The sequence below is a fragment of the Stegastes partitus genome, unplaced genomic scaffold (assembly GCF_000690725.1).
Source record: "Stegastes partitus isolate 25-593 unplaced genomic scaffold, Stegastes_partitus-1.0.2 Scaffold396, whole genome shotgun sequence".
Lineage (NCBI taxonomy): Eukaryota > Metazoa > Chordata > Actinopteri > Pomacentridae > Stegastes > Stegastes partitus.
In genome coordinates, this window is record NW_007578127.1 from 390,053 (window position 1) to 417,967 (window position 27,915).

At 40.4% G+C, this 27,915-nt stretch overlaps 1 protein-coding gene across 6 annotated transcripts; it reads left to right on the plus strand.

The window, feature by feature from the left end:
• Positions 1-27,759, plus strand: lrrfip2 (leucine rich repeat (in FLII) interacting protein 2). 6 transcript variants are annotated; one of them, XM_008285317.1, is made up of 27 exons: positions 1-180; positions 1,455-1,614; positions 11,652-11,738; positions 13,682-13,741; positions 14,368-14,427; positions 14,571-14,609; positions 14,810-14,881; positions 15,653-15,700; positions 15,809-15,877; positions 16,139-16,228; positions 16,711-16,767; positions 17,165-17,218; positions 17,355-17,411; positions 17,915-17,986; positions 18,295-18,408; positions 18,861-18,902; positions 21,068-21,199; positions 21,646-21,717; positions 23,276-23,446; positions 23,584-23,676; positions 24,101-24,193; positions 24,879-24,980; positions 25,581-25,713; positions 26,219-26,389; positions 26,476-26,555; positions 26,685-26,789; positions 26,876-27,759. In XM_008285317.1, exons 2-27 carry the CDS (start codon positions 1,525-1,527, stop codon positions 26,984-26,986), a joined length of 2,274 nt encoding a protein of 757 aa, XP_008283539.1. In that variant the 5' UTR covers positions 1-180; positions 1,455-1,524; the 3' UTR covers positions 26,987-27,759. The 6 variants fall into 6 exon arrangements, with proteins under 6 accessions (XP_008283539.1, XP_008283537.1, XP_008283538.1 ...); XM_008285315.1 differs by having other exon boundaries at positions 15,653-15,877; XM_008285316.1 differs by lacking the exon at positions 21,646-21,717 and having other exon boundaries at positions 15,653-15,877.
• The last annotated feature ends 156 nt before the right edge of the window (positions 27,760-27,915 follow it).

The following is a 27,915-nucleotide window of genomic DNA, read 5'->3' on the forward strand; positions in this document are numbered from 1 at the left end:
GTGGAAACTGGGTAAGGAGGGCAGTGAAGAGCGGTGGAAAGGCGGACTGATGACAGCTGTCAGTGTGGACAAAAACACCACCAATCTTTGAAGAGAAGCTGAATGGCGCTCCCCTAAACCTCGGGGAGAGTAGGGACAGGACCTTGGCAGTGTCGCGTGTTGTTTAAAGGTGTCGCGAAGGTAACGTTGTATTTTTGGGTTGGGGAATATGACGGGAGGATCAGTGCCAGTTTGCCCTGTCTGTCTCTCCTGAGAGTTGAGGTTAGCCCCACTGGCTAGCCAAGCTAACTACCCAGCTAAACTGGTCAACTAGGCTTGGCTCCCAGAGATTGTTTTCGGTGCTGGGGTCATTGACGTCGGAAGGACACGTTTAGAAGTCGGCGTTTTTATAGGCGGTAGCTTTAATGAAAGCGCAATAGGAACCTCTTAATGTAACTTTTTAATGAGAATTCCGGGAGGACGAAATGCTAGTTAGCACTCCCTGTTAGCCAACAGAAGAGCTGGCTAACCGTGGTAAACGTTAACGTTAGTATATATTTAACTTGCTAAGGCTAACGGCTCAGTACATTGGTGTAACTTAAGTTTTAACCTAGCAAAGGTCGTTGCTATCCCCTTTCCTTACGGCACATGGTATAGAGACACTAGTGTTGGCTCTGTTAGTGGGTATAAACTGTGAGCGTTAATATTTCAATAACTCATCCCAGCTGGTCGGTTGACGATAGCTAATAATAACTTATTATCCTGTTGTTCGGCAGGGTGATTGTGAATTAATTCAGTCGCTTGCGGCAATTTTGACGCTGGAGTTTGAATTTTGGATCCACTGGGTTTAGATAATCAGACATCTACAAGGGGTGCTCATGTGTCGTTTGGATCCTCTGACTCAGCCCGGGTCCTGAACTAGGCGTTTTCCCCTGTGTCTGTACTAGCCAGCCACAGTGAGCTTTTGTCTACTAATCTGTTGGGTCTGATATTGCTTGGATGACCAGCAACACATGCTGTTATGTTGATGACGTGGAATACGATTATACCAGCGAGCTTTGTCGGTGAACAGTCATTGCTTCAGACCAGTTTCAAATGAAACATTTCATGTGATTGCTCCTTCTGTAGATTTTATTAGCTGTCTGTTGAAATGTTGTGTTCGAATGCTAATTTGTGAGGTTGCAGAGGTCCTGCATATCACATTGAAGCTTGTTAATGTCAGTCACAACTGTTTATCCAAAGCTCTTGTAGGTTCCATACATGAGTCTGTTTTTACAGGAATGGAAGTAAGAGATAGGGAGTGCATGGGTTGTGGGTGAGATTGGATTGTTTAAACCATGCACAATAAAGTGTAGTTCAAACTGAAGACAGCCAAAACATATATATCCATTTGCATGTTGTGTGTTACCAATTGTTCTAACATTTGGTTTTGTTTAGACCTGTTGAAGTAATTTGCATCTGCTTTTGTCCCCTAGATATTTAAAAACAGTCCTGTGAATATTTTGGCCGTGCACAACATTGGTGGAGCTACAGTTGCACGTCAACATGGGGACACAAGGCTCTGGTAGAAAGCGTGCTCCTCTGAAAGATCGATTCTCAGCAGAGGATGAGGCTTTGAGTAGCATTGCTCGGGAGGTAAGTTCATACTACATTACATTCACCCATTTTGAAGCATACTGCGATGATGCATTCTTTCTATATTACTCAATTTATGCATTGCTGAATCAATACGAATATGATTTTATCCAGCTCAGACATTATTGTTTACCCTCCTCCTGATAATGGGCTCTTCAAATATAGGTAGAGAATTGATTTGTCAGTTTCAGATATTGTTAATTTGGGCACCAGCACCATCACATTTTAAAATGAAGGCAACATGAGTAGACCATTATCATTACTCATATGACTGGCCTACATTGCACTATGGCAGAAAGAAAGACCCCCTGAAATAAACATATCACTATTACCATTACTTAGAGACCACTTCAGTCATCTTAATGCTTTTTGATTGTCTGAAACATTTCAAGAAAATGGCAGTATATACATAAACATAAATCAAATTATCTGGGATCATTTAGAAATTGGACAGCAGTGGATAGGACTAAAAAAGAATAAACTGGAACAACCAAATGTATTCAGCGTTTAGTGAAAATTTTGTTTCAATTTGTACTTAACATGTAAGTATATTGTAGAGATTGTGTATTAACCACAATATCTCTAAAAACAATCGTTTTTCGAAACTTGTGTCTAGCGTTTTAAACTGATCTGAGGTTTGAGCGAGAGGTTATGAATTGAACACCAATAGATCTTTAATGATTTTTGAGTGTTGTTCGAAAACCTGGCTACCAAAAACGTTCCATTGATCATAATAAGATATGCATGAGAAAGAATGAAAATGAGGTTACATATGGAATAATGTTAACTAGTTCTGCTGACTAGCACAGTTTGCATGTGATGTATGAAAGTTGACTTTGCTGGCAAAAATAATTGGTTTACCACCAAGTTAAATTTGCCTGAGACAGAGAGTTGTGCTAGGTCTGTTATGCAAATTTAAAGTGTAATGGTCAAAGTTGTATCAGCAAATGGCCGTTTGAAGCTCACATTTATTTGGGAATGTTCTAGTTTTGTTAGATATGTGTTTCAGCCCAAGTGAATGGAGACAGCTGGTTTGGACAAGAGAGAAATTAACTTCACAGGTAGTGCTTTTGTTTGGGAGGGGAAACACAGGTAGAAGAGAGAAGCTGCCTGGCTTGTTACGACATGCCCTGGGATTATTCCATTTTGTTCCACAGCAGGCCTTCTATTCCTTTGCTTTTTTTTTTTTTGGCAGAATAGCATGTGTAAGAACTTGAAATGTTCTATATAATAAAACATTTATATATTCTATATAAATGTTTTATAGTTTAAAGGTGTTTTATGTTTGGTAGGAATAGTTAAAATAAGCACATTGCATATTTTGTGTTATGGTTTTGATCATGTCAAGTGACCTTTTTGTCCTTAAAAGCAGAAATCTACCGCTGGTTACATCAGCTTTTTATAAATGTTTGGCTTGGCCCCTGTTCGGAGCAAAATCTGTGATGTTAAAAAATTGTGCAGTGCCTCATTCTTAAGCGAGAAGTACAAGGCTCCATTTGCTCTCTTTATAGTCATGCAGGCTGATCATAGAAACATGAGTCATCTGACCCTTACAGGCAGGTCCTAAATCTGAACTTCTTTGTGGAGAAAACCAGTGATTAGATCAACTGTATAGAGAGTCCAAAGGGTCAGTGCCTACCTTGTTGCACATCACTACCGTGCCAAACAAATCTTCAAAACACTGCACCTTCTACCTCATGGCTGATAGAAATTACAGCGTGTCTGCCTGTGCTTGGCACGGATCGCTGCTGAGAATGACTGTGAATTTGAGCCTGCACCGTCACCAGGCTAGTACTGTGGCCTCTTACATTACTGGCCCGTCAGTTTTTTGAATACCAGCAGCTGACTTACAAGTCCAACAGCAGCCAAGAGTTAGAATTAGATGATCATCTCATACCTGTTGTCTTTCAGATTAGGGTCTAAAGGAGCTAATGGTGCTTGAACAAGGTAGTGATTGATGTTGCTCAGTGTACAAAGGGAGTGTCTTTTTCTGGAGGCTATTGTTTATAGTCCATATGATTTAATTTTTGATATCAACAAATTACTGTTGCAGTGGAAAGTTTTGCACTTTCACTTTTCTCATATGGTTAAGCCATTGAGTCAATTGAGAACAAAGCAGTACTACAGTTTCTGTCAATAAATGAATGGTCCCTTGGATAGGTGCTGGGTTTTCATCAAGGATTGCCAGCTAAAAAATACTATGCATTTTTTTCAAAAAATTGTCTTGTAAAAATTTTAATGACAAAAGAGAGATACAGACGTCCTTTTGTAGCATAGACTAGTATAGTGCTTTTAGAGAGACTGTACAGCCCATTTTTTATACTGTCTATAATTATTTTTGACTGACGTAGAGTTGACATGGCACAAAGTTCAATATCTGTTGTTTCATTGCAGCTGAAAACAGCATTGAGTATGTTGGGATTATTACAAAGAAAATTAGATATAACATAGACATTTACATATGAATGTATTCATATATTATTAGATTTTTCTGTATTATCAGAATGTTCTTTTGAAATCTATTTTATTTTATTGGAACTACTTCAGCTTACCTTACGATGCTATATATATATTATATTATTATAATTTTGTTTTAATTATTATATATTATACTATATTTTATATGTTACATATTGTATTACATATTGTATTATTTATAATAATTATTTATTTATGTTATTTATATTTCTCATATATCCAGAGTATTCCTACCTCAACAGTACAATATATTTATTCTACTATTTGGCTAACTGTATATACTTCCTACTGGCTCCCTTTGTAAATATATGTATATATTCTTATTTGTCTTTCTATACTTTTACTTTTATACTTTTGCACCACTGGAGTTGTCTTTTAATTTCGTTGTACTTTGTGTATGATGACAATAAAAGCATTCTATTCTACTAACTGAAGTAGATATTAGCTGGAATTTGGCATACTCTTGTCAATAGTGAGTCAGTGCCCCAGGTGAGCATATGATCATATGGTGAATTGCTGGACTGTTATTGCTGAGTGTTGCAGGTGTGTTTAATGGTGAACTTCTGCTGCTCAGGTTACCTTCTCAGGCCCACGATGTGACTGTCAGAGAGCCGGGCCCGGATGGGCGAGTCTATAGATAGGACAGAGACAGAGAGCTCAGCTGTGCTGCTGTGCAGAGCAGGTCATACTGTCAGACAGCTCAACAGGTGCAGAGCACACAGCCAGCCGTCTCTCTTGCTTTCTCATTTGGTTTCTCTCCTCGAGCACTTGCAACTTTACTTCCCTTTTCACCTTGTACAGAACACAGTGCATTAATGCAAGTTTCATTGTATGTTGTCAGTTTGGTGCTAAAATCAGATTAAGAGCATGTAGGATTTTTACGGGGTTTGGTTTTGTTTTCAAATCTTTTGTTTACATTTGTCAAAATTATTCACTCATCATCCCAATTTTCACCAAACTGTTGTCCAGATTTTTACTATTCTGTAGTCTACTTGGACATCTGTGACACAGAGTCTGATTTGTTATTAACCTAAATGCTTAATCAAATATCTATCTGATGCACTGAAATTACAGCTAGAGCCTTTGAAGTTTGACACACCTTAATTTAGTAAGATGATCAAAATATTTAAGACACCATTTCCAAAAGTATTAAGTCAATAAACTATTATTAATCAAAGTTTAATTTTGACCTTTTTATTGTCGCAAGTACACCACCGCCGCATGTCTCCACCTTCACAGCAGAGTCCTGCACTGGGCTGGGTGCTCGTGACTACTACGGTAAACTACAGATAACTGTCTTGCTCAGTCTTCTCTAGTCTCTGGGGGTTAATACAATGTTAATTGCTCGCGAGAGCGCGGCCTTGAAAGTGAGAAAAAAGGACTTGGTTTCATCTTAGACAAATCTGACATTAGAACGCCCTAGTTTACTCTTGTTAAAGTCATCTTTGGTCACACACCGGTCTGAGCAACGCGGCCACCAACAGCAGCTACCGCAGCCTGCTATGTGGGGCGTTCAGGGAACATCGTAAGTTGTGGAGTCTATCGATAAGAAAATGTTCAGCTGGTCATATGTTTTGTACGGAGCCCGTCTGGTGACATTGATAAGAAATAAAAATAACTCGTTCCCACGCATTAGTAAATCGTGGCCATGAGTTATTAATGCGTGGGAACGACATAATTATCACACAGTGTTTCATCGCAAGAGATCGCAGGATATCAGTGTAGTTCATTCCAAGGTTGAAATAAAATGAAATTAAATCAAAATGCTCCATGTTTCATGCAAGTGCGCCCGTTATCCTTAATCGACAGCTGGTATGACCGCACTGTGAAATTTGCTCCACAACTTCTCTTGTTTCTTCATATTGGTAATGCGAGGCCACGACTTAACTATGTTGTTCCCACGCATTAATAACTCGTGGCCACGATTTACTAATGCGTGGGAACGAGTTATTTTTATTTCTTATTGATGTCACCAGACGGGCTCCGTAGTTTTGCCTGTGACAAGGTGGAAAGTGCGAACAATTGAGAAAGTTGGTCGAACAGGTAAAAAAAAAAGAAAAAAAAAGAGAGAGAGAGTCTGGAGTCCTTTCTGGACTTCCGTGTGGCATAAGCGTTGTTCGGTAAACGGATACGTATGCAGTAACATATGGCGTGGCTCTAACTTGGCTCCTGACCAAAGGAAAAGCAACCAGTTCTTTGGAGGTGCCAGATTTGAACCAACTAATTACTGGAACTAGCACCAGCACAGAACTCGCACCTGGTTCTTCTTGGTGGAAAAGGGGTAGAGTCAGAGGAGGGTCGTCTTGGAGAATAGTGCAGTGACTTACCAGAGAAGAGGTAGACCTATTAACTTAAGGTAACTCAGAATAGATTTTACAAGTTAAATGGACTTTCGCAAAACATCGATGGCCCACTATTGTTACGTAACATATCGGTAGATTAAGTTAATTGGGCCCGAGGCCAACTCAGTGTCACTAACGTGAGTAAACTAACTGATAGCATTAAGCTAACATCTACACACCATGATGGAACTGCTGACTGCATCTTCAGATACGCTTGTTCAAATATTTCTGTAAGAAGAGAAAGACACCTAGTAAGGGAAAAATACCAAACAATTACTATTACTTCACCAATATGTTTGTAAAGGTGTGTAATAACATGCCTTAAAATGTTGAAGTTCAACTCCCGTGAGAAACCTTAAAAAAAACTAAAAAAATCGATTTTTAAAAAATCGGGCCTTAGATAACTTATGAGGGGTCAAATCAGGGTCTTTTCATGATTCTGAGTTGATTGTTGGCATTTATATTTTACCACAAACACTCCATTGTTGAAAAAGGCCCACTTATGTTTACATTTACATTCACAGTAGCTTTTACTTATACACTGCTCAAAAAAAGTAAAGGGAACACTAAAATAGCACATCCTAGATCTCAATGAATGAAATAGTTGAAAATCTTTATTCATTACATAGTGGAATGTGTTTACAACAAAATAACATAAAAATGATCAATGTAAATCAAAATTATTATCCCATGGAGGTCTGGATGTGGAATGAGGTGGCGGATGTTCTCCTGAGGGATCCCCTCCCAGACCAGGGGCCTCATGTACAAAGGGTGCGTACATACAAAAACTTGGCGTACACGCTCACGTTCAGATGTATCAAGAGTGAAATGTGCGGTCCTCCATGTCACCTTCTTGACTGGCGTACACACGTTTCTATTGCTTTTGAGCCATTGGCAACACTTGGAGGTGATCCTGGGAGTGTAAAAATGTAAAAAATAATGTAAAAAAAGGTAATTCCTCAAAGTGATATGCACATCAGAGACAGTTAGATGAACAATTACCACATCCAGGTGTTTGCAATCAGATGAGTGGATATAAAAGTATGCGTAAAACAGTGCAGAAGATGCCGTTAACAATGGCAGCTCTGGCACTGTTGAAGGATATTACCATTGGAGCAGTGCGAAGAGAACAGGTTTTCGGAGACCGAGAGAATTTTTTGGCTCAGGATCGTCTTGAGTCAAAAAATCCTCTCGGTCCCCAAGAACCTGACTGGCTCATCAACTGCTTTAGATTCCCGAGGGCAATCCTCTTGGAATTGTGCGCGGAACTGCGACCATTATTGGAGCACAACACGGCCAGGAGCCATGTCCTACCTGTGCCGACACAGGTGCTGACCACACTGGGCTTCCTAGCCACAAGGTCATTTCAGAGGGGGCAGTGATTCAGGCTGGTACTGCGATTTTCCAGTACATTTGTCATGGCGCAGATACTACATTGGGTGAAATTTGGTACAACATGTTCTCAAGGATGGCTGCAAGGTGGCTTGGTGGTTAGCACTGTCGCCTCACAGCTAGAGGGTCGCCAATTCGCGTCCCGGTGAGGACACCCGGGATCTTTCTGGTCTCCAGGTTCTCCAGTTTCCTCCCACAGTCCAGAAACATGTTAAGGTTAATTGGTAATTCTAAATTGTCCGTAGGTGTGAATGTGTGTGTGCTTGGTTGTCTGTCTCTAAGTGTAGCCCTGTGATAGACTGGTTACCTATCAGCTGGGATAGATTCCAGCCCCCCGTGACCCTAGTGAGATAATGGATGGATGTTCTCAAACAGAGACTCTACCTCTAACAGAGGGTACACTGCACAGCATTCACTCTGTAGACCCAGGACTGGATCCTTCGACAGAGCATGTCTCTGAACCCCAGTTATTATGGATGGACATTAGGTATGCATGAGTATGAGCCAGTTCCAACACTAGACCCCATGACTCCTGAGGAGCTACTGAAGTTCAAGAGCTGTAATTGTCATTCTTGTTGCAGCAACCGGCGGTGCAGCTGCAAGAAGAATGGGGTCATGAGCATCTGGGCCTGTAGAATCTGTAAAGGCATTCCATGTAGAAACTGCAGTCATGATGTTGTTGAGTCTGAAGAAGACATAGACAATGACTCTTGAAGCTTCTGACACTGTGAATGAGAAATAACTGAGTGTTATATAGATATGTGAAATAAAAGCAACTGTGAATGTAAATGTAAAAGTGAGTGTGGCCTTTTTCAACAATGGAGTGTTTGTGGTGAAATATAAATGCCAACAATCAACTCAAAATCATGACAAAACCCTGATTTGACCTTTCATAAGTTGCTGAAGGCCCGATTTAAAAAAAACAAAACAAACGATTTTTCGTCAGTTATCGATACCGTAATTTGAGCAGGTTTCTTTTTAGGTTTCCCATGTGAGTTGAACTTCAACATTTTAAGGCATGTTATTTCACACCTTTACAAACATATTGGTGAAGCAATTGTTTGGTAACGATTTAGTTGGCACATTCGTGAAAAATCTGATGGAGATGACACTAGCCAGGTATCATTAGCCTTCTACTGACTCATAAATGATGATGGTCAGGCAAAAAATAGCATAGTAATACATATTCAGACACAAACTACAAACATTTTTAAAATGTTTAGGGTGTAGGAAAATGAGAGAAACAATCTCATTATTGTTTCTATTTGTAGCTGAAGACTGACTAGAGAAAAAGGCTTCAGGGGATCAGCTTGCATCATGTATGCTGCTGAGCATCAGCGGCCACCTCTTGGAGAATTTCCCAACAACAGAGCCTTAGAGCTCTTTTATAAAATTAAAAAAAAAACTTACTTTTTTTAAATAGATTGTAAAAGTAAAATCTGCAGTCAAATGTCATTTGTTTACATCGCCATGACTCCCCAAAGAGCCTGCTGCTGAAAAAAATCCTAGAGCAAACACTGACCTTGTTAACAAACTTCCCCCAAATCTGTCAGTAGCAAAGTTTTATTTTAGCCCATCATCAAGTTACTCATTGAATTAAGGTTGATTTGCACCAAATAGCCATTTGTCATATTAAACAATAAAAGTAAGGGTTTGCACTGATGAAATAAGAAGCTGTTTCTTGAATGTTTTGTTCATTGATCTTTGCTAATGAGGAAATAGAGAAGCGAGGTAAAAGGTTTGATACTGTCAGAGCTTAGTTAATTTTGCCAACTCCATGGGAGAACACAGTCAATCATTGCTGACCAACAAATTTCTTGCACTCTCACTCTAATTTTCACTTTCATATGGAGTGACATTCTTGCAGTGTTGAGCTCTTTGAAGACAGCAGCACAGCAACACTACCATGTTTTCGCTGGACAACACTCTGTGGAATAGAGTAAAGAAATACATTTTTTAGTTTGATTGTTTTTATTTGATCTGAAACTGACCATATAATATGCTGGATCACCTTTGGACATCTCTAGGTTTCATTGATTGGCAGGATTTTGCGATAAGCTATCTTGTCATTGTAAAACAAGATGGTTGAGTTGTGTTTGTTAACTCCAGGCTATTATTGAAACAGGAATAATCTATACCCACAGGCCTTCTCTTCTGGCAGCGCAGATAAGAAATTCCTGGAATGCTGACAGTGTTTGTCTGCAGTGAGATACTATACACACTACCCTCAGTATTTATGGACTGTCCTTTAGTCAGAGTTAAAGGGCTGGATTCCATGAGCAAGTGTGCCTTTCTTTGTTGTTAGAATATTTAGTTTCAGAACATGTAGGGTGTGTAATTGTTGATAAAGACGTAATGGAAGGATAGGCTATGTAGTTTCCGGTGTGACTCCACAGGGCTGTGCAGAGGTTGCTTAAATTAGTCCCTTCTGCTGAGGTATTCTGTAAAATTAGCTCCTGCTCATATTCTGACTCAGCTGGGGAAAATTGTGTGATGACTTCTATCACTTATTCCCTGGAGCAGAGTTTATTGGACTTAGTTTAGCTTTTGCTTAGAGTTGTTTGTGCTTCAGGGTCAGCTAGTTAAATATTGTGAAATCGCCTCTATGTCTACAGGCTCAGCAGAACGAAAACTTGTTTGTGCACAATTGGCATATCCCCCACGAGGGCTTTAATTTAACCATCCTGAGGTTGATGGTTAGTACATGTTGTTGGTGATGAGACATCCTAAGCACTCCAATGACCACAGAGACCACTGTGGCTCACAAATGAAACTGGTCAGCAAAGGTCTACCATGCAGTGAGGGCTTTGTTGAGAATGTATGCTGTGCCATGTCAACTATATAGAGAGAGCGTTTTAAAAAAACTGAAAAACATATCAGACAATAGTGTTTTATTTTTTACATAAGCTCAAAGGATGAACAAACATGTTTGATAAAGAACATATCTGTTTACAACCACGGTGTGTACTGAGTAGACCTTGTTACAGCTGAAAAAATGTCAGTGCTTTCCAACGAGTGAACTCTGAAATTAATTAGGTCACAGTTTCGGAGATGCCTCAAATATATGTTTGGCATGACTCTGCTGCAATATTTTGTTACTTTTCACTTTTCATTTGAAATATGTAGCGCTGGACCCGGACAGCCGACTATTCGTTCATTGTGCTTGTATCAGAATAGCAATTTTGATCTCTGAATATTCCTACCCCCAGACACTGATGGTGGATACAGTACTGTGACCGCTGATGGTGGAAACACCCGCTCACTCCTGCCCCGTCGGACCAAATGCTCCTGCAGTTTAGATAGTGTTAACTACTGCAAGTAGGAGTGCTAGTATAGACTTGACACATTCTCTTGACACTACACATAAATAATGTGTGCTACACTGTGCTGTAAGCTAGATGGTACACTTCAGAAAATAAAGCAGTTTTGCTTCTTATTTAGTTGTTTGTCTTCTTTAGTTTAATATATCTTAACAACAAACCACTGTGTTTTTTCAAATTATGTAGTGCCACCAAAAAGGCAACATCTGAATTAAAATCTTGGAAGCTGGGCCTTCATAGGCGTGGTTAATGTCATTACAAGCAAGTGTGAAAAACTGAAATCAACCCGTGTCCACATTTTCCAGTGTCTCATTACTGTTACAGGAAACAGATGTGTTGAACACCCAAATATAGTACTGTGAATTCTGCTGTTTGATTATTTTTTGATCGACACATTTCCCTTTCTTGTGTATTTCTTGTGCTCACTGGGTGTGTCTGCAGACAAAGGCACCTTTTACAAGTTTCCTTTCATGACTGACAGGTGTGTTCATGTTGTGTCTCACAGGCGGAAGCGAGGCTGGCAGCCAAGAGGGCAGCTCGAGCAGAGGCCAGAGATATTCGAATGAGGGAACTGGAACGTCAGCAGAAAGAGGTATATAATGCAAAATGAACCTGATGGACAAAGATCCACTGTATTCAACCCATCAAGCAAGCTAATATAATGCCCCATAACTGCTGCTCTCCACACAGAGCCGAATAGCTCTCTGCACCCAGGACTATAGATGCAGATAAGCAGCTTGCTATCACTTGAATAACTTGAATCTGACAAAAGTAATAATAAATAAAAATTTTATGAAAATTAAGCAATGAAAATCAGACATTGCTTTTGAACCGTGGTTCAACAGAATGATTTGAAAAAATTAACTCATGAAACAGGCCTGGACAAAAATTATGGTACCCCTAGAAAAGACTGAAAATAATGTGACCATAGGGACATGTTCAATCAAGGTGTGTCTTCTAATTAGCATCACAGGTATGTACAAACTTGTAATCAGTCAGTTGGCCTATTTATAGGATTACAAGTAGTCACTGTGCTATTTGCTGACATGGTGTGTACCACACTAAACATGGACCAGAGGAAGTGAAGGAGAGCATTGTCTCAGGAGATTAGAAAGAAAATTATAGACAAGCATGTTAAAGGTAAAGGCTATAAGACCATCTCCAAGCAGCTTGATGTCCCTGTGACTACAGTTGCACATATTATTTAGAAATTTAAGATCCATGGGACTGTAGCCAACCTCCCTGGGCGTGGCCGCAGGAGGAAAATTGATGACAAATCGAAGAGACGGATAATACAAATGGTAACAAAATAGCCCAGAACAACCTCTAAAGACATTAAAGGTGAACTCCAAGGTCAAGGTACATCAGTGTCAGATCACACCATCCATCGTTGTTTGAGCCAAAGTAGACTTCATGGGAGACGACCAAGGAGGACACCATTGTTGAAAACAAATCATAAAAAAGCCAACTTGAATTTGCCTAACTGCATGTTGACAAGCCACAACGCTTCTGGTAGAAGTCCTATGGACAGAAGAGACAAAACTGGAACTTTTTGGCAAGGCACATCAGCTCTATGTTCACAGATGCAAAAATGAAGCATATCAAGAAAAGAACACTGTCCCTACTGTGAAACATGGAGGAGGCTCTGCTATGTTCTGGGGCTGCTTTGCTGCATCTGGCACAGAGTGTCTTGAATCTGTGCAGGGTACAATGAAATCTCAAGACTATCAAGGTATTCTAGAGAGAAATGTGCTGCCCAGTGTCAGAAAGCTTGGTCTCAGTCACAGGTCATGGGTCTTGCAACAGGATAATGACCCAAAACACACAGCTAAAAACACCGAAGAATGGCTAAGAGGAAAACACTGGACTATTCTGAAGTGGCCTTCTATGAGCCCTGATCTAAATCCTATTGAACATCTGTGGAAGGAGCTGAAACATGCCACCTGGAGAAGGCACCCTTCAAACTTGAGACAACTGGAGCAGTCTGCTCATGAGGAGTGGGCCAAAATACCTGCTGAGAGGTGCAGAAGTCTCATTGACAGGTTGTGCAACAAAATTTTAAGTTAAAGGTACCATCATTTTTGTCCAGGCCTGTTTCATGAGTTTATTTTTTCATATCATTCTGTTGAACCACCGTTCAAAAGCAATGTCGGATTTTCATTGAATAATAATTTTTCAGATTCAAGTTATTTCTGTGACCATTGTGGGTTTTTCTTTCGTTAACCGAGGGGTACCAACAATTGTGTCCACATGTGTATTTGTTAACTGCCACAGTGATTGCAAGCTGCTCATCTGCATCTATAGTCCCGGGTGCAGAGAGCTATTTAGCTCCATGCAGTGAAAGTAGTTTTTAGATTATTGTGACAGTTGACACACAAACATGCCCATGGAAAGAAAAACAAAAGTGTTGCATGTCCACAGATCAAACCAAAAGTTCTATTCCTGCTGTAAATGTCACCCAGTTTTTTTTACATTTCAGCAGTTTTGAGTGAAGTATGATTGTATGTTTTTCCTGGCATTTCTCCCTGTGTGCAGCATTCTTACCACTCATCCAGCAGCAGCAACAAAAAATGGGGTCAGATCCACCAGTGGATGGTAGGCAAACAAATGGAGTGTTGTAGCTTCCATTTCCACTAACACAGCCTGTTGTGTGGGATTGAGCCCCAGTCAACCCTGACCACTTAGTTACACTTGACTCGCAGACTACTCTGTACATCACTGTAAAAATATGCCTCAACAGGGTATTTGCTTTGGAGACACCGTAATCTGTGACTGTGTATTTGTGGAGCTGGTTTTAGCCTTTGGCTTTATTTAGGGTGGGTGAGCCTACATGCAAGGAGGTGGTTTGGACGTGTAGCTGTACTCATCTGACCTCCAGCTACTTCAGAAATTATATTTTTAAATATTTATGAAGCAATTTTGTATGGAATTAATCTGTATGTGCATTGGTGTATTGATACAGAAAAGAGAAGAAGAGCTTTTAAGTGTTTGCCATTAGATGCAGCAAAAATGTGTAATGTATTGGCTGTTCTTGTATATAATTAATCCTGCTGTTGTGCCTGAAGAAGCTAACATTTGCAAATGTTTATGACATCCATTTGGTGATAAACATGCAGAAGTTGTTTTGCATGGTTTGGGTTTTGCATAGCAACTGTTGAGAGTTGCAGCGACCTTTCTATTTTCTCTCTGTAATTCCTACATACCTTCCTTCCTGACTCCAGGCTGACACAGAAAAAGCCAGATCCTCTAGTAGTAGTAGATCCAGCAGCCATCATCGCCGGGTCTGTATCTCCCCCACACACTTCCTCTTTGTCTCCTTTTACTTCCTTTCCTCTTTCCTCTTTCGTCCCACTGTTAATCTCTCATCACCCATTTTTCTTTCTGTCTACTTTTCTGCTGTGACTCCATGTTTCCACATTAACAGGGGCTGGATGATGATGTCATGTCAGTCCGCAGCTACAGGGTGCGTACATAATACATCCATGCCAGCTTTATTAGGAGTTCTCTCTCGTAGGAACATACTGAAGTGTGAAGCCGTTCTTTTTAGGAAAGCACTTGTTAAATAAAAGATTTGGGATGCGCTGCTTTTATGTGGTGTTCAGTGTTGCTCTACTTTTATTGTTTTTTATTGAATGTTTTTCCTCTGTTTTTTTTTATTTGAAGTCAACATCATCGGCAATACGTGATTTGGGGTCTAGCAAGAGTCGATCCAGTTCCCGTAGAAAAGATGCCTTGGTGGGTGTGTGTGCCTATGTGTGTGAGCATTATGGGGACTGAATACCTGAATTGTGTGCATGAAACTAGAGGTCAGCTATGTTTTTTTGGGCTAAGCTGAACTAACTATTTAAGTGCTTGATAAAGAAGTGACTATACTGGGATAGGTAACTTTCCTGTTGCTTTCAGTTTCAATCAGTTGTCTACTTATCCTTTAGTTATACCCTCTTTTTTTTAACATGGGAGATTTGCATTTCACACATGGAAGGAGACATGGTGCTGGAGTTTCATGTTGAATATATTGTATCATTAATAACTGAATGCTTAACTTTGTGATTCAGATTAATTGATACCAAAATTTGGTCTCAAAACTTTTTATCCAATAAATTCTACTGAGAGGTCAATATTTGTTGTAATGAACTGTTTTGCTAATTGATTAATCAGTTTGAGTAATTTTTTTTAAATGCTCTGATTCCAGTTTTTAAAATTTTAGCATTTTCTTGTTTCTTTTGTCCTCGATGATAGTAAACTCAGTATCTTCTGTTTGTGGGAAAAACAAGACATTTGAGGACATCATGTTGGGCTTTGAAATACTGATCAACAATTTTCACCAATTTTGACATCCTATAGACCAAACAGCTAGTTGATTTATCTAGAAAAGTAACTTTTGGACAGATTATTTGTCACTGGAAATAATCATTGACTGCAGCCCTACCTAACAGCTACCTAACAGCTTCTCCGATGTTTTTGGTCTTCTGATCATAATGTTTGTGATTCCTGGTCTCTCTTCAGTCTGATGGCCTCTCCATTAGCTCCACCCTCAAGAGTTCCCGCTCCACTGTATGTAACTATGTGCTGATCATGCATTTATCACTATATCTCAGTTTTATTTTTGTAGTTCCTTTGTCTCATTTTAGCTATTTTTACTTTTTTTTCTGGGCTGAACAGAGTTCTGTGTACAATGACCTGCATGGCCATAAAAAGGCTTCATCCAGCTCTTCGAAGAAAGACCTGCTGGTCAGTGTACTCCTTAGTATCATTGTCTCAGCTACGACCTCAAGCATGGAGGCAGTGTAGACTGATAATTGCGGCTTGCAGTGGTGATAAAAAGTTAAATCAACTTCAACCTTGACAGGACAGACTAAGCACTACTTTATGAGGTGACCATTAGACAATTCAGCGTTAATGTATTGGAAATAGACAGTAGTCCAATACTTGAGGGTAAAATTTAAAATGCCAGAACTTTTTCCAGATCATATTATGTTACTACCCTTCCAGACTGGACTGTACCATGATCAAAGGAACTACACCAGCCTAACGAAGACCAAACCACCGCCTCCGCCCTCCACTTCCACCTATCAGCCCCGGGTTGGTCCTCCTATCAGTGCTGTCCAAGTTTTAGTTAGAGGACAGGCAGTGAAACTAGAGCCAGTCAAAGTTGTATATTCCTATCTGCATGGTGTAGTTTATTAGATATTTATAGATGTTGCATAAATGCAATAAGAAAGATTGTTTGTCATAAAATATCAGGGTGAGAAAAAGGCCAGTTGTGCACAGTGTTATGACAGTTTGTTATGATAAAGAAAGCTAAAGCTTGACTTGATTCAGATCTCCATTCTGATGCTTCTTGTAGTCATTTGAATTTATGTAAAATACTTGCTGATCAACAATTGTTGCACCCAGGACGGTCTCACCGCACCTTATTACCCCAGATGTTACGGGGTCAGCAAAACATTCATCCTGTTTTTACTTGCTGCAGCTCTGTTTAGCTTCTCTCCACCTCACATTCCTACCACAGCATCCTTCTTTCCTTTAAACTGGCATTTCCATGCTCCCCTCCTTTCTGACAGGCCACCACTTCCTCATCCTCCACCACTGGCACAACACTGTCTCGCAGCTACAGCATGGTCAGTTACTGTTCACTGTGTAGCTAGCATCACTCTGCATGCCTCTAGTTACCTTCAGAAGCAGACCTTCCCCCTTACTTGTGGCCACACACATGTGATAGGATGCCCAGGGTGGCTGGGACTGCTTATATTTAGCTCCTGGACACCCTGAGCACTTGGCTGGAGGCAGAGATTTGTGCTTCAGTCTGATAAGGCAAGAGTTTGTGTGAAGCCGGGGCTTTTGTTTTGGTGCACTGAAACAAATAGCTTTTTTGATGTTGGAGAAAAATAGGTTTTCTGTTTATTACACAACCCTCAGAAAGTCATTCTGCTTAACCTATTTAGCTAGACTGTCAAAGATTTATGCTCCCTCTCGTGTTTTGCTGAGTCCTGCATTGTCTCCCATGTGTGCCCTCAGGCCTCTATTTACGACGACACTGGTGTTTATGGCTCAGGCTACAGTTCAAGAGCTGTAAGTCTTCTGAGTGTTTGCCAAACAGCATTTTTTTTTTTTTTTTTTGCATTGTCACCCTACAACAGCTTACTGTTATGCCTGTGGCCTGATGACTGGCTTCATGTTGATCCTGTCTTCCCTCTCCCATATAAAGCCCTCTGAATACAGCTGGTACTCCTCTGGAGCCAGCTCCACTCGCAGCAGCCCTGTGGTGAGCACCTTAAAACCACCGCTATCGTGCATGACCTCACAAAACACCCACAGCTAACAGGCTTCCACTTGCCCCCTCTCACCGTCAGACCTCCCTTATTCTAGGGAAAATTTTTGATCATTCATACTAGACTGGCTACAGCTTTTTTCAGGGAACAACATTGTTAATAGACATTGTGTGATGAGTGTGTGAATTAAGGATTTCTTCTCTAGCTCGAGACAGGCTACAAGGTTGTAGCAAGGTTGTTCCGTAAGATTTCTTTCCAGTTCATACATTTGACAACATTATATTAATTGCATGAAATGGCATTACTTATAGGGTTACAGTCTTCAGTGTAGTCCAATAATCAATTTAATACAAAGACTTGGATGTCTACGGATTGCTGTTATGCTGTTTGAACAAGAAGTGTGTGTTAGAGAAAGCTTTGGGCATGCAGCCATATTACATTACTTTGGCTCTGCATCATTTGTGCGTTTTTCTGAATGTGTGCGTATTCCTCTCAGTCTTCCTCGGATGATGATACTGTCAGCAGTGTGTCCCAGGAACGCTTCAACCGAGGCCGGAGGGACAGTGCGGTGAGCTGTAGTAACTGGGCTGCGTAATATCTGATGCTGTTCTGACACAGTAGCCACAGTGGTTAATGTGCTAGTCAGCAAAGGTTTTTCGGCTGTTTCTTTAATTGTATTGCACTGGGTAAGAGTATTGGCGTAATACACAGAAATTTAAATGCCTTGACCTTGAAGAGTGATTTCTGACTGATTGTATTTGTCATAGTTTTCATTCTTTGCTTTTCCTGTCTGACAAATTTTGCTCTTTGACCCTCTCTTGCTCTTTTTCTCTGCCTCAATCTTTGTCCTCTTCATCCTGCGTCTGCTGTAAATAGTGTTCTGACTTCTCGGATATAAGTGAATCAGCTGCTGATTATTTCAGCCGCTCCAACCGAAGGGGCAGTATTGTGTCTGACCTTGATGATTTGAGCATTCCAGATTTGGACACTGTAAGTGGCTGGAAATGCAATGCAACTCCAATGATGGAATGAATGAAATGAGTGAAATAACTGGTGCATGATTAAAATGAACATTTGATATTGAAAACTCATCCCACAGAGTGTGTTTTTATAGACAACTCTAAAATTTATAATATATAGTAGAGTGCTATAAGGGTACCTGAAGAAGTTGTGAATGCAGAGCTGCAGTGTGAAGCAGCATTGACCCCAAAAGGTATCTCCTTTAACAGAGTAGTGTTATCCATTCATTGTTTCATTTGCTTGTATGGTTGTCAACTCTTTAAAATTTGTGAACATGCAGCACTGATTCCCGACTCGTATTAACTTGTGAACTAACTCCCTGATTTTCAGATGACGGAACGACTCCAAGCATGACCATAAAGGATGAGTGTTGTCACCATAATCTGTTCCTTATTTTTAAATATTTCTGCTCTATCTTGCAGCTGGATGAAAAATGTGACAAGCAGTATTCAGATTACAGTCGGGTAAGTGCACCTTTATTTTGTATTTCACCAAGCACCAAATAGTCCAGAAGTTTTGATGCCTTTGATGTAAAACTCAGCCACATAAGGGTCAGTGTAACTACACATTTTGGCAACATGGTGCACCAGGTCTACCAGCACTATTTCCTGTCAGAACATCCATTTTATTACCATTCCACTCAAAATTACAATATGAATAAAAAAGAGATACATAATGAATGAATAACTATGCATTAAATGTGTAATTATAGAAGTCAATGAGTCAAAGCTGAGGTTGGTAGAAATCTGTCTTAAGTCCTTCCCACCTGACAAGTACAGGCATGTGCACATGCCTCAACCAACCACACACACACTTTTCTCTATGTGCATTTTCTACAAAACTGGATATAAAAAAACTGAATATCCTGTGTCCCATGGCTGCACTGAAGTTTGTATCCTATTTTTAAGAAATGCATTTCGTTGCTTTGAATTACAGACACTACACAAAGCTGTGTGAAAATGAGACATTAGACCAGGCATCACCAAATGGCGGATCTCGGTCCGCATCCGGACCGAGTGATGGTTCTGTCCGGATCCGTGACCAATCTCTGATGAATTCACGGGACTAGATTTTCATGGAGCATTTTTTTCCCGACGGTCACGGCTATAGACAGCCGGCACTGCTACTCCAGTGAATACGGCAATAGCGCCACTCAATCCAGCCAATCAAATTGTTTGGTTACTCTGCACGGCCAGCCCACCGCCACAGCTCGCTGTTGCTACCACTTTGCGCTTGCCTATACAGCAGAGCAGAGAGGAAGAGACAGTGATGACGACATGGCTTGCTCCTAAAGATGGAAGGTTGACGAGGAAAACCGCTGCTTTGAAGATGAGTGGACGGAAAAATGTATGTTCATTCTTCCGTCAGGCAGTTCGCAAACAGTGTGCCTCATATGCTCTGAAAACGTGGCATTAATTAAAAGTAGCAACGTGAAGCACCACTACGAAACAAAGCACAGCTCTTTTGAGCAAAGTTATCCCCTGAAGTCTGAGCTGAGGGCACGTAAAATAACCGAGCTGCAAGCCCTATATGACAGATCTCTCCAACTTATCATGCATACATTTAAAACACAGCAACGTGCAGGCGAAACCTTTTATTTATTGTTTTCTGAGGATGTTCACTCCTACTTGAAGTGGAGGCCTTCAACTCTTTAGGCATGGACCTCTTTAATTTAAGAGATAAAAGGGTTATTCGGCTCTGTTTGCACTTTTTAAAATGTATTTTATTCTGAGTTTTTTTTTTCTCTCTCTAATCTGAAATTAAGGCCTCAGTTTTTTTTTTTGCCTGGGACTACTTGTATATATGGGAAAAGAGCTAGCTGTGCATTCAGTTAAACATATCCTGCACTGAAAATTGACAATAAGTATTGTTGAAACCATGAAAATGTTTCCATAGGGGAAGGCTATAAGACACAAACTGGTATTCGGTTTGGACCTTTTACTTGGAGGAAATTTTAATAACTGGACTTTCAATTGAATACCCCTGCATTAGACTCTTTAACTGATATAATAAATTTGTTGCCATGTTGGGGTTTGCTTTGCAGTGTAGGCAATTTTTGGCAATGCTGGAATAACAACTTTCTTGCATGATTTTCTGCCTTTTAAATTAGACTTTCCACCATCTGAAAGGGCATGCATGCATATCTACATTTGTAGAATCGCCAATAGAAACAATTTCCTGTCTTTAAAAAGACATGGGCAAAGAAAACAAACAAACCAAGAAGAGGCGCTGAAGTCTAGTTTTCTTCAGGACCACGTGAAAGACAATGTGCTGGAATTTTTTTTCCAGTGACTTCACAATAGTACTGCCTACCCTAACTTTAAACCCCACACTGAACTGCAAAATTTGTGCGAGCATATGCAGCTGTCATGTAAAATCAACATATAAGGAAAGAAGCATAGTAGTTGGTTTGTTTGCAAGCAAGTTTGTCAAGTTTGTACAATGCACTTGAACACATGACAATGACAGCGTGTCCTTCATCTGTATTTGAATAGGGGAAGGAATGCTTAGAGCTGTGCAGTATCAGGTGATGGTGTTGAATAACTTTTTGGTGTTGTGTTGCATTTTGCTGTGCTGCTCTGTTTTTGTGGGTTTCTTACTGGGGTTCTGCGTCACTTTGTGTCCTTAGCCATCTTCCCGCTGTGCCACCCCGGGCCTCTCAGCAGCCACCCTGGCATCGCTGGGTGGAACCTCGTCACGACGAGGTAGCACAGACACTGGTAGCGTCTATGACCCCGACACCAGCCTGAGTGAACTTAGGGTAAGGTGTTCAAATGCACACAGTGTCACCGTTACTCCACCATATTCCTATTTGAGGAGAACTGCTAGCACACTGAACTTTACTTTGAGCTTAACATGTATGGTAGATCTGAAATAATCCATGTTTAATACGTTTGTGTCTTTTATGTAAACGTATATTCCCTCTGCGTATGAACCTCCCACAGCATCACCTCTGTTGTCCTCTCCCTGCTGGTCTTAGTGTCTGCTTTAACCATTTTTCTATATGTATGCACGGGAGGACTGGATGTGACATGTGTCCTGTGAAGCTGTTCTTCATATCTGGGTGGTCATGTGGATGTCAGCTGCACTGTCTTTGCGATGGCAGCACGGGTGCTTTGTTATCTCTCCCTTATACCCCACCCCCCCCACCCCCACCCTCTCTGATGCCCCAGTTCACCCCAACCATTCCTTCCATCTGCTCTACAGGATATCTATGAACTAAAGGACCAGATTCAGGATGTAGAGGGGCGATACATGCAAGGGCTTAAAGAGCTGAAGGTAGAGGGGCCTGAGTTCAAAGCATGCCTTCTCTTGTCCTCTGGGAGCAGTATGGCATCACTAACCCCCACTGCCTCTCTACTCACATCCCTCCGTCCCCCCTCCCGTAGCTCCTAATACGACAGCCATGTCTTTGCGTGCTCCCAGTCTGAATTGCGTAATGACCCTTTTCTTCTGCATGGTCTTCCCTTTCTTCCTGTTTTGATCTGAAATGAAGACACTCCCACAGTACCGCTGAGTTCAAACTTGTAGGAGGAAGAGTAACAAGCTCCACCTGCTGACCAATAACAGTTATTAGAATTCTTCCAGCCAGGCTTTCATTGTCACAGTGTTGGATGGCCCTCTGGCTGGCTGACTGACTTCTACAGTCACCTTCAGCACCTTCCCATTCTCTCAGAAAAGACACTGTATGTGTTATTGATCAGAGTAGTTTACTAACAAACCTGACTCCTGGCTCGTTCTTGGTAGAGTTGATGCAGCTGTTGCACTTTAACTGGACTTCCTGTTTCACTTGTAGTTCTCTCTTTCAGATCCCCTTTTCGCTCAAATGCCTTTTCACTCCTGACAGCGATTCAACACATTCTAATGACTGTGTGATCAACGTCACCAATTGCACATTACATATTAGTCACAAATGGCTTGTTCAAAATAAAGAAAAGTAGCATAAAAGATGGACAGAATGGTATCTTTACTTAACCCTCTGAACCCCAAATAGTTTTTGGGTGCTTTTTTTGTTCCGATTGTATTTTTGCTAAGTTTGGGCTATGAAGTTTTGCCCCTCTGTGAAAACAACACAACCAAAGCTAATTAAAAAGAGAAATTAAAAAAGTTGTTTGGGTCGTATAACAAAGGTAAAATGCTCACATTTCAAGTGACAACGTGTTGAAATGATGATGAAGATGATGTACATGCTGTTGATATTTTGATATTTACATTTTTAATTTGTTTTCCTACTTGTCTTCCATCAACTCTGTAAACACAGTCTGCAATTCAGCCAAAAAATCCCTAAAATTTTGCCATGTGTTAGTCATGGCTGACTTGCTTGTGCTTAGGAGCACCAAAGGTTTACTTTACTGTCACTAAATCTGATGCAATTAGTTTCTTTTTTAAGGAATATAGAAAAACGTGATATTAATGAAATATTGTTAAGATTTCATTAATACAGAAAAAAGTGATATTAATTAAATATTATTAAGATTTCAAGCTTAGATTTGGTTAATTTTCCAACAGAGATGCATGTCACCCATTATTAGTTCAAGAACTGTCAGAAAGTTGAAAATTATATTTTACTTAGTTTTTTGTTTGTTTTTTGTTTTTTACACAAGTTTTTGGCTTCAATATTTTTTTAAAGGAAGACATAGCTTTCAGGACTGCCAGCAGGTTTTAGGGTGCACAGGGTTAATGTTATATTTCAGGGCACGTGTAGTGTGTTGGGCCAATTTGTGTTAAATGTGTTAGAAATACACTTTATTTTTAGAGCAGAGAGCCCACCTGATGCATGTAGGTGAGCTGTGTCTTTAGTCACTTTGCTGCGTTAACACATGTCCAACATTATCAGGAGTCACTAACAGAGGTGGAGGAGAAGTATAAGAAAGCCATGGTATCAAATGCACAGCTGGACAACGACAAAGCCAACCTCATCTATCAAGTGGACACACTCAAGGACGTCATAGAGGAGATGGAGGAACAAATGGCAGAGATGAAGAGGGAGCTGGAAGAAAAGTCAAAGGTGAAACACCTCCCAGTCATTGAAAAATACTGAAGTTCTTTGTCGTGTTAATTCACTCGTCAGTTTCATGTTGTACTAAAGTTAGAAAGTATTTATGCAGAATGGTTGTGACTTAAATGTTCTGTCTGTGCTTTCAGGAACTAGAAAGACAAAAACACACATGTACAGTTCTGCAACATAAACAAGAAGATCTGAAAGATGGAATCCGCCAGAGAGATGAGCTTATAGAGGTATGGCTGCGCTCGGTTTAGGAAAACAAACTGTTCCTGCCAGTGACCAGACCATGATTCTGTCAGCACCTTTAAAGGTGTCGGTGCCTCTGTGCAGGCAGCCAAAAAGGTTCTGTTCTGCAGAAACTTGATAAGGATTGATTAGCACTGGCCTGCCTCTGTGTCCTCTCCCAGTCTACTGCTCTGTCCATTCTGACATTTAGCTCTCATCCATTCTTCTATAAAACTTTGAACACGACCATTCATTCCTTTCTCAGTGGTATCTGCTTAAATTATAGTCTTCTCACACTGTTTCACCACTTTGTGCCTCTTATCTCTGTGTATTTATGTGCATTTTCACTTCTTTTCTTTGTTCCATTCAATTTTCCCTGTTTTGCTCTTGTCCTGCACTGTGCCGTCTTGTCACTGCTCAATACCACTCCAGGAGAGCCAGCGAATGCAAACTAAGTTAGATGCCATCACCAGAGAGGTGTTTGACCTGCAGGAAACGATAAACTGGAAGGACAAAAAGATTGGGGTAGGAGGTCCCATGAGGGTGCTCTGACAGAATATGAGAGGCAATAGGTGGTTGTGTTCAGCTTTTATTCATCTCTGTTGCCTCTCATGCTGTCTGTGCATGATGGAGACCGTTGGGCATTAGCACATAACTGAACACATCCTTGTACACAGTTTGGATTTTTGCATGTCAGAATGACAATTTTCTGTTTGAATTCTGGGATCTGCGCTAACAATGAGAGTAACTGTCACTGTGTTAAAGTCTGCAGTGCTCAGCCTGTTAAATTAACATATTTCTGTGATTGTTATTTAAACTTCCAGAGAAATCTATTCAGTATATCCTAGCATGACATGCATGGTTCCACCTGTGGATTAGTTAATTTGTTAGATCATGAAGTCAGACTCTTAATACTTAAATGTAGTTTTCACAGCCAGTGTAAAAATCAGAAGAAGTCCTTCTTCCTCCTTACAAACTCATCAGCTCCAGAGTTCTACCTCTCCTTTTAACTTTTCCCTTAACATTATGTGAAAGCATGTTACCGTGTCTGTGTCTTTCTACATCCCTCTTGTTAGCTCTAGGTGCACAGTGCATGTTTGTGCATGGACTGTGTCTTGCAGTAGCGTGCAGTGTTGCATGTCTGTCCAGAGTCTCTCCAACTTCTCTGCCTCTTCTCCTCTCTCTTGTCTTCTCTCATCGGTGTGGCCAGGCCCTAGAGAGGCAGAAAGAGTACTTTGATTGCATTAGGAATGAGAGAGATGAGCTCAGAGATGAGCTCGCTGACATCAAGGGGAAGTCCAAAGCAGGAGAGGTAGGTGTCCCTAAAAATAAATAAATAAATAAAAAAGGTTAGAGGAAAGAGTTGCTGGACAAAAAACTACTTTTTATGCTTTTCCTTTTGGTTGGAGCTGAGCCAGTCACCCTACTGTTGTGTTGTACTTTTTCCTTCTGCCACTTAGTTTTACATTCAGTTTTCTTGCCATTTTCTGTTTTTGCCAGCCTCTTTCTGCTAGTTGTGTATAATTGAATGTGCCATGGTATTCTCTACTTCACTTTGACTACAGTGCACTATATAAAATTGCTGGTGAATTTCTTGTTTTTAAAGGGTAAACACTGTAATTACTGTACAAAGATGTCACCATAGTAAATTCAATTTCTGGTCCCATTTCAACAGCCACAAACCACTGATTGTTCAGCACATCGCTGTCGTTTTTTCAAATGTTTTTCCTGTGCTTAATTTGGTCCCAGCATCACAATTGTGTCCAGTCACAGTAGCAGACTGTTATTTTGTTTTGTCTCTGTGAGAGGATGGCATCATATGAAAAGAGACACTAGCGCCCACTGTATTGTGCAGTTTTGCAAACAGCGCGACCGGAACCTGTTCTCAGCGCTCTGTGTTTGTCCACCACAGAAACATGGGCTGGTCATCATCCCAGACGGCACGCCAAACGGAGATGTCAACCACGAGCCTCTGCCCTCAGGGATCACTCTGGTCTCCCAGGAGGCCGCCCAGGTGCTGGAGTCTGCGGGAGAAGGTCCACTGGGTGAGAGAGAATGTTTACATAAATTGTAAATACACTGATCTTATGAGGTATGTATGTATAAGCGTCAATGTCACTGATTCACTGATCCTGAGAGCAAGCTGACACACGGTCCTTTTTGTTTAGTTAGAAAGTGTAGCAGAAAAGAGCTGCAGCAATTAATCTGTTGGTGTTCAAAAATTAGATTTTACATTAACTATTTAGATTAATTGGTTTGAGTATATTTTTTAAGAAAAAAGTCTAAATTCTCTGATTCCATTTTTTAAAATATATATATTAAACTCATCTTGGAGTTGATAAAAAAGACATTTAAATGCATCATCTTGGGCTTAAGGACACATTTAACAGCAGTTGATAATGAAAATGATTGACAGATTAATCAATAGTGCAAGTAATCATTAGTTGCATCCCTACAGCAGAATATATTTCTCCTGCATCTGAAAAAGCTATTTGTCTGCTTATTACAGTAAATAGCATCTGTTAAATTCATTTTCTGTGTGTTTTGCAGATGTCAGGCTACGGAAGTTGGCAGAGGAGAAGGATGAGCTGTTGGCTCAGATCAGGAAGCTGAAGAACCAGCTGGAGGAGGAGAGACAGAAACACTCAAAGGTAGACAGTGCTTACACAGACGGGGAGAGAATGGAGAACGGTACAGACCTACACTTTATTGAGATGCAGAGTAAGTGGACTTCCCTCCCTGAACTTAGGAATGATCTACACACAAAATTATCATATGGACTCACTGGTTCCTGTTTTTCTCTGTAGGAGATGCCAACAGACAGATTAGTGAATACAAATTCAAGCTTTCTAAAGCAGAACAGGAAATGGGTACAATGGAACAAAATGTAAGTCACCGAGAAGTACCTTGTTAAACTAATAGTTCACATTCAGTTAGAAATAGAAATGCAATATACAGAGAGATGAAAAAGTTTTAGGGCTTGAAGTCAACAATTTTTTTTCTCTTTTGCATCCAGATTAACAGACTTGAAGGGCAGGTGTCCAGGTACAAGTCAGCAGCTGATAACTCAGAGAAAATAGAAGATGAACTCAAAGCAGAAAAACGGAAACTTCAAAGAGAGGTAAAGACACAGACAAGCCTGCATTTAATAGCGTTGAATATTTGCAGGCAGAATGTCTACAGTGTCTCTTCTGCTTCCCCTCACAGCTGCGCACGGCTCTAGATAAGATCGAGGAGATGGAGATGACCAACAACCACCTAGTAAAGCGCCTTGAGAAGATGAAGGCCAACAGGAACGCTCTTCTGTCACAGCAGTGAGGCAAAGCAGCGTCACCACAGAAGCCCTTAAACTCGCACCTCAGACCTCTGACTGCCATACTGCGTCTGGAGCACATTTCCATTTTCCGCTGTAACACTTTAAGATTTGTAGCTAACAAAAACACTTAAAACCTTTTGTAGCACAGGCGAAAAACGGAACTGTGTCCTTTTTTTCTCTTTCTTTTTTTTTTTCTTTTCTTTCTTTTTTTTTTTTTTTAACCGGAAGCATTGGCATTGTCTGGCAAGCTGTCAGTGTTTTGGGAAAAATGACTCAGAAACCTAACTAATAAAAGTCTAAACGTTACTGGGAGAGCCATCTGAGGACATTTCTCTAATCACTACTTCATTTTTCAGGGCTTTCTACAACATCATGTTATCCTCAAGATTTAATTTTCCTCTGCCTGGGTGCTTGGCTGTAGTTTTTGTTTATTGGTTTGTTTGTTTTTTTTTTGTTTGTCTTTTTTTGATAAGTTGCATGTATGAGAATAATGACGCTTTTAAAGGATTCAACCCTCGTGGCTGCTCGGGCCTCGCACCTTCCCAGCGTCCCCTCACACAGTGAAGTGCCTTTTCACACTAGGAGACTGGGGGTCTGCACCGCTCAATGAAACAATAATTGTTTTAACAGGTACGATATGATGTATTTAAAAAGAAAAAGGTGCAGTGATTATTTGAAAATATATAGAACCAACTTTGTCTGCTGCGGTTTCATTGAAATTTTTCAAATATTTAAAAGATTTCTTGAAAATAAATGTGTAATTTACAGAACTGTGTATTCAATGTGGATCTTTTCTTTGCATTTTTAGGGCAGTTAATTCAGTCTGATGCTAAATCAAAGCCCAACATTTTATCAGTCCAGAATTAGTTTATTTTATTTATAGTGCACCAATTCATAACACAAGTCATGTCAGGGCACTTTGCATAATAAG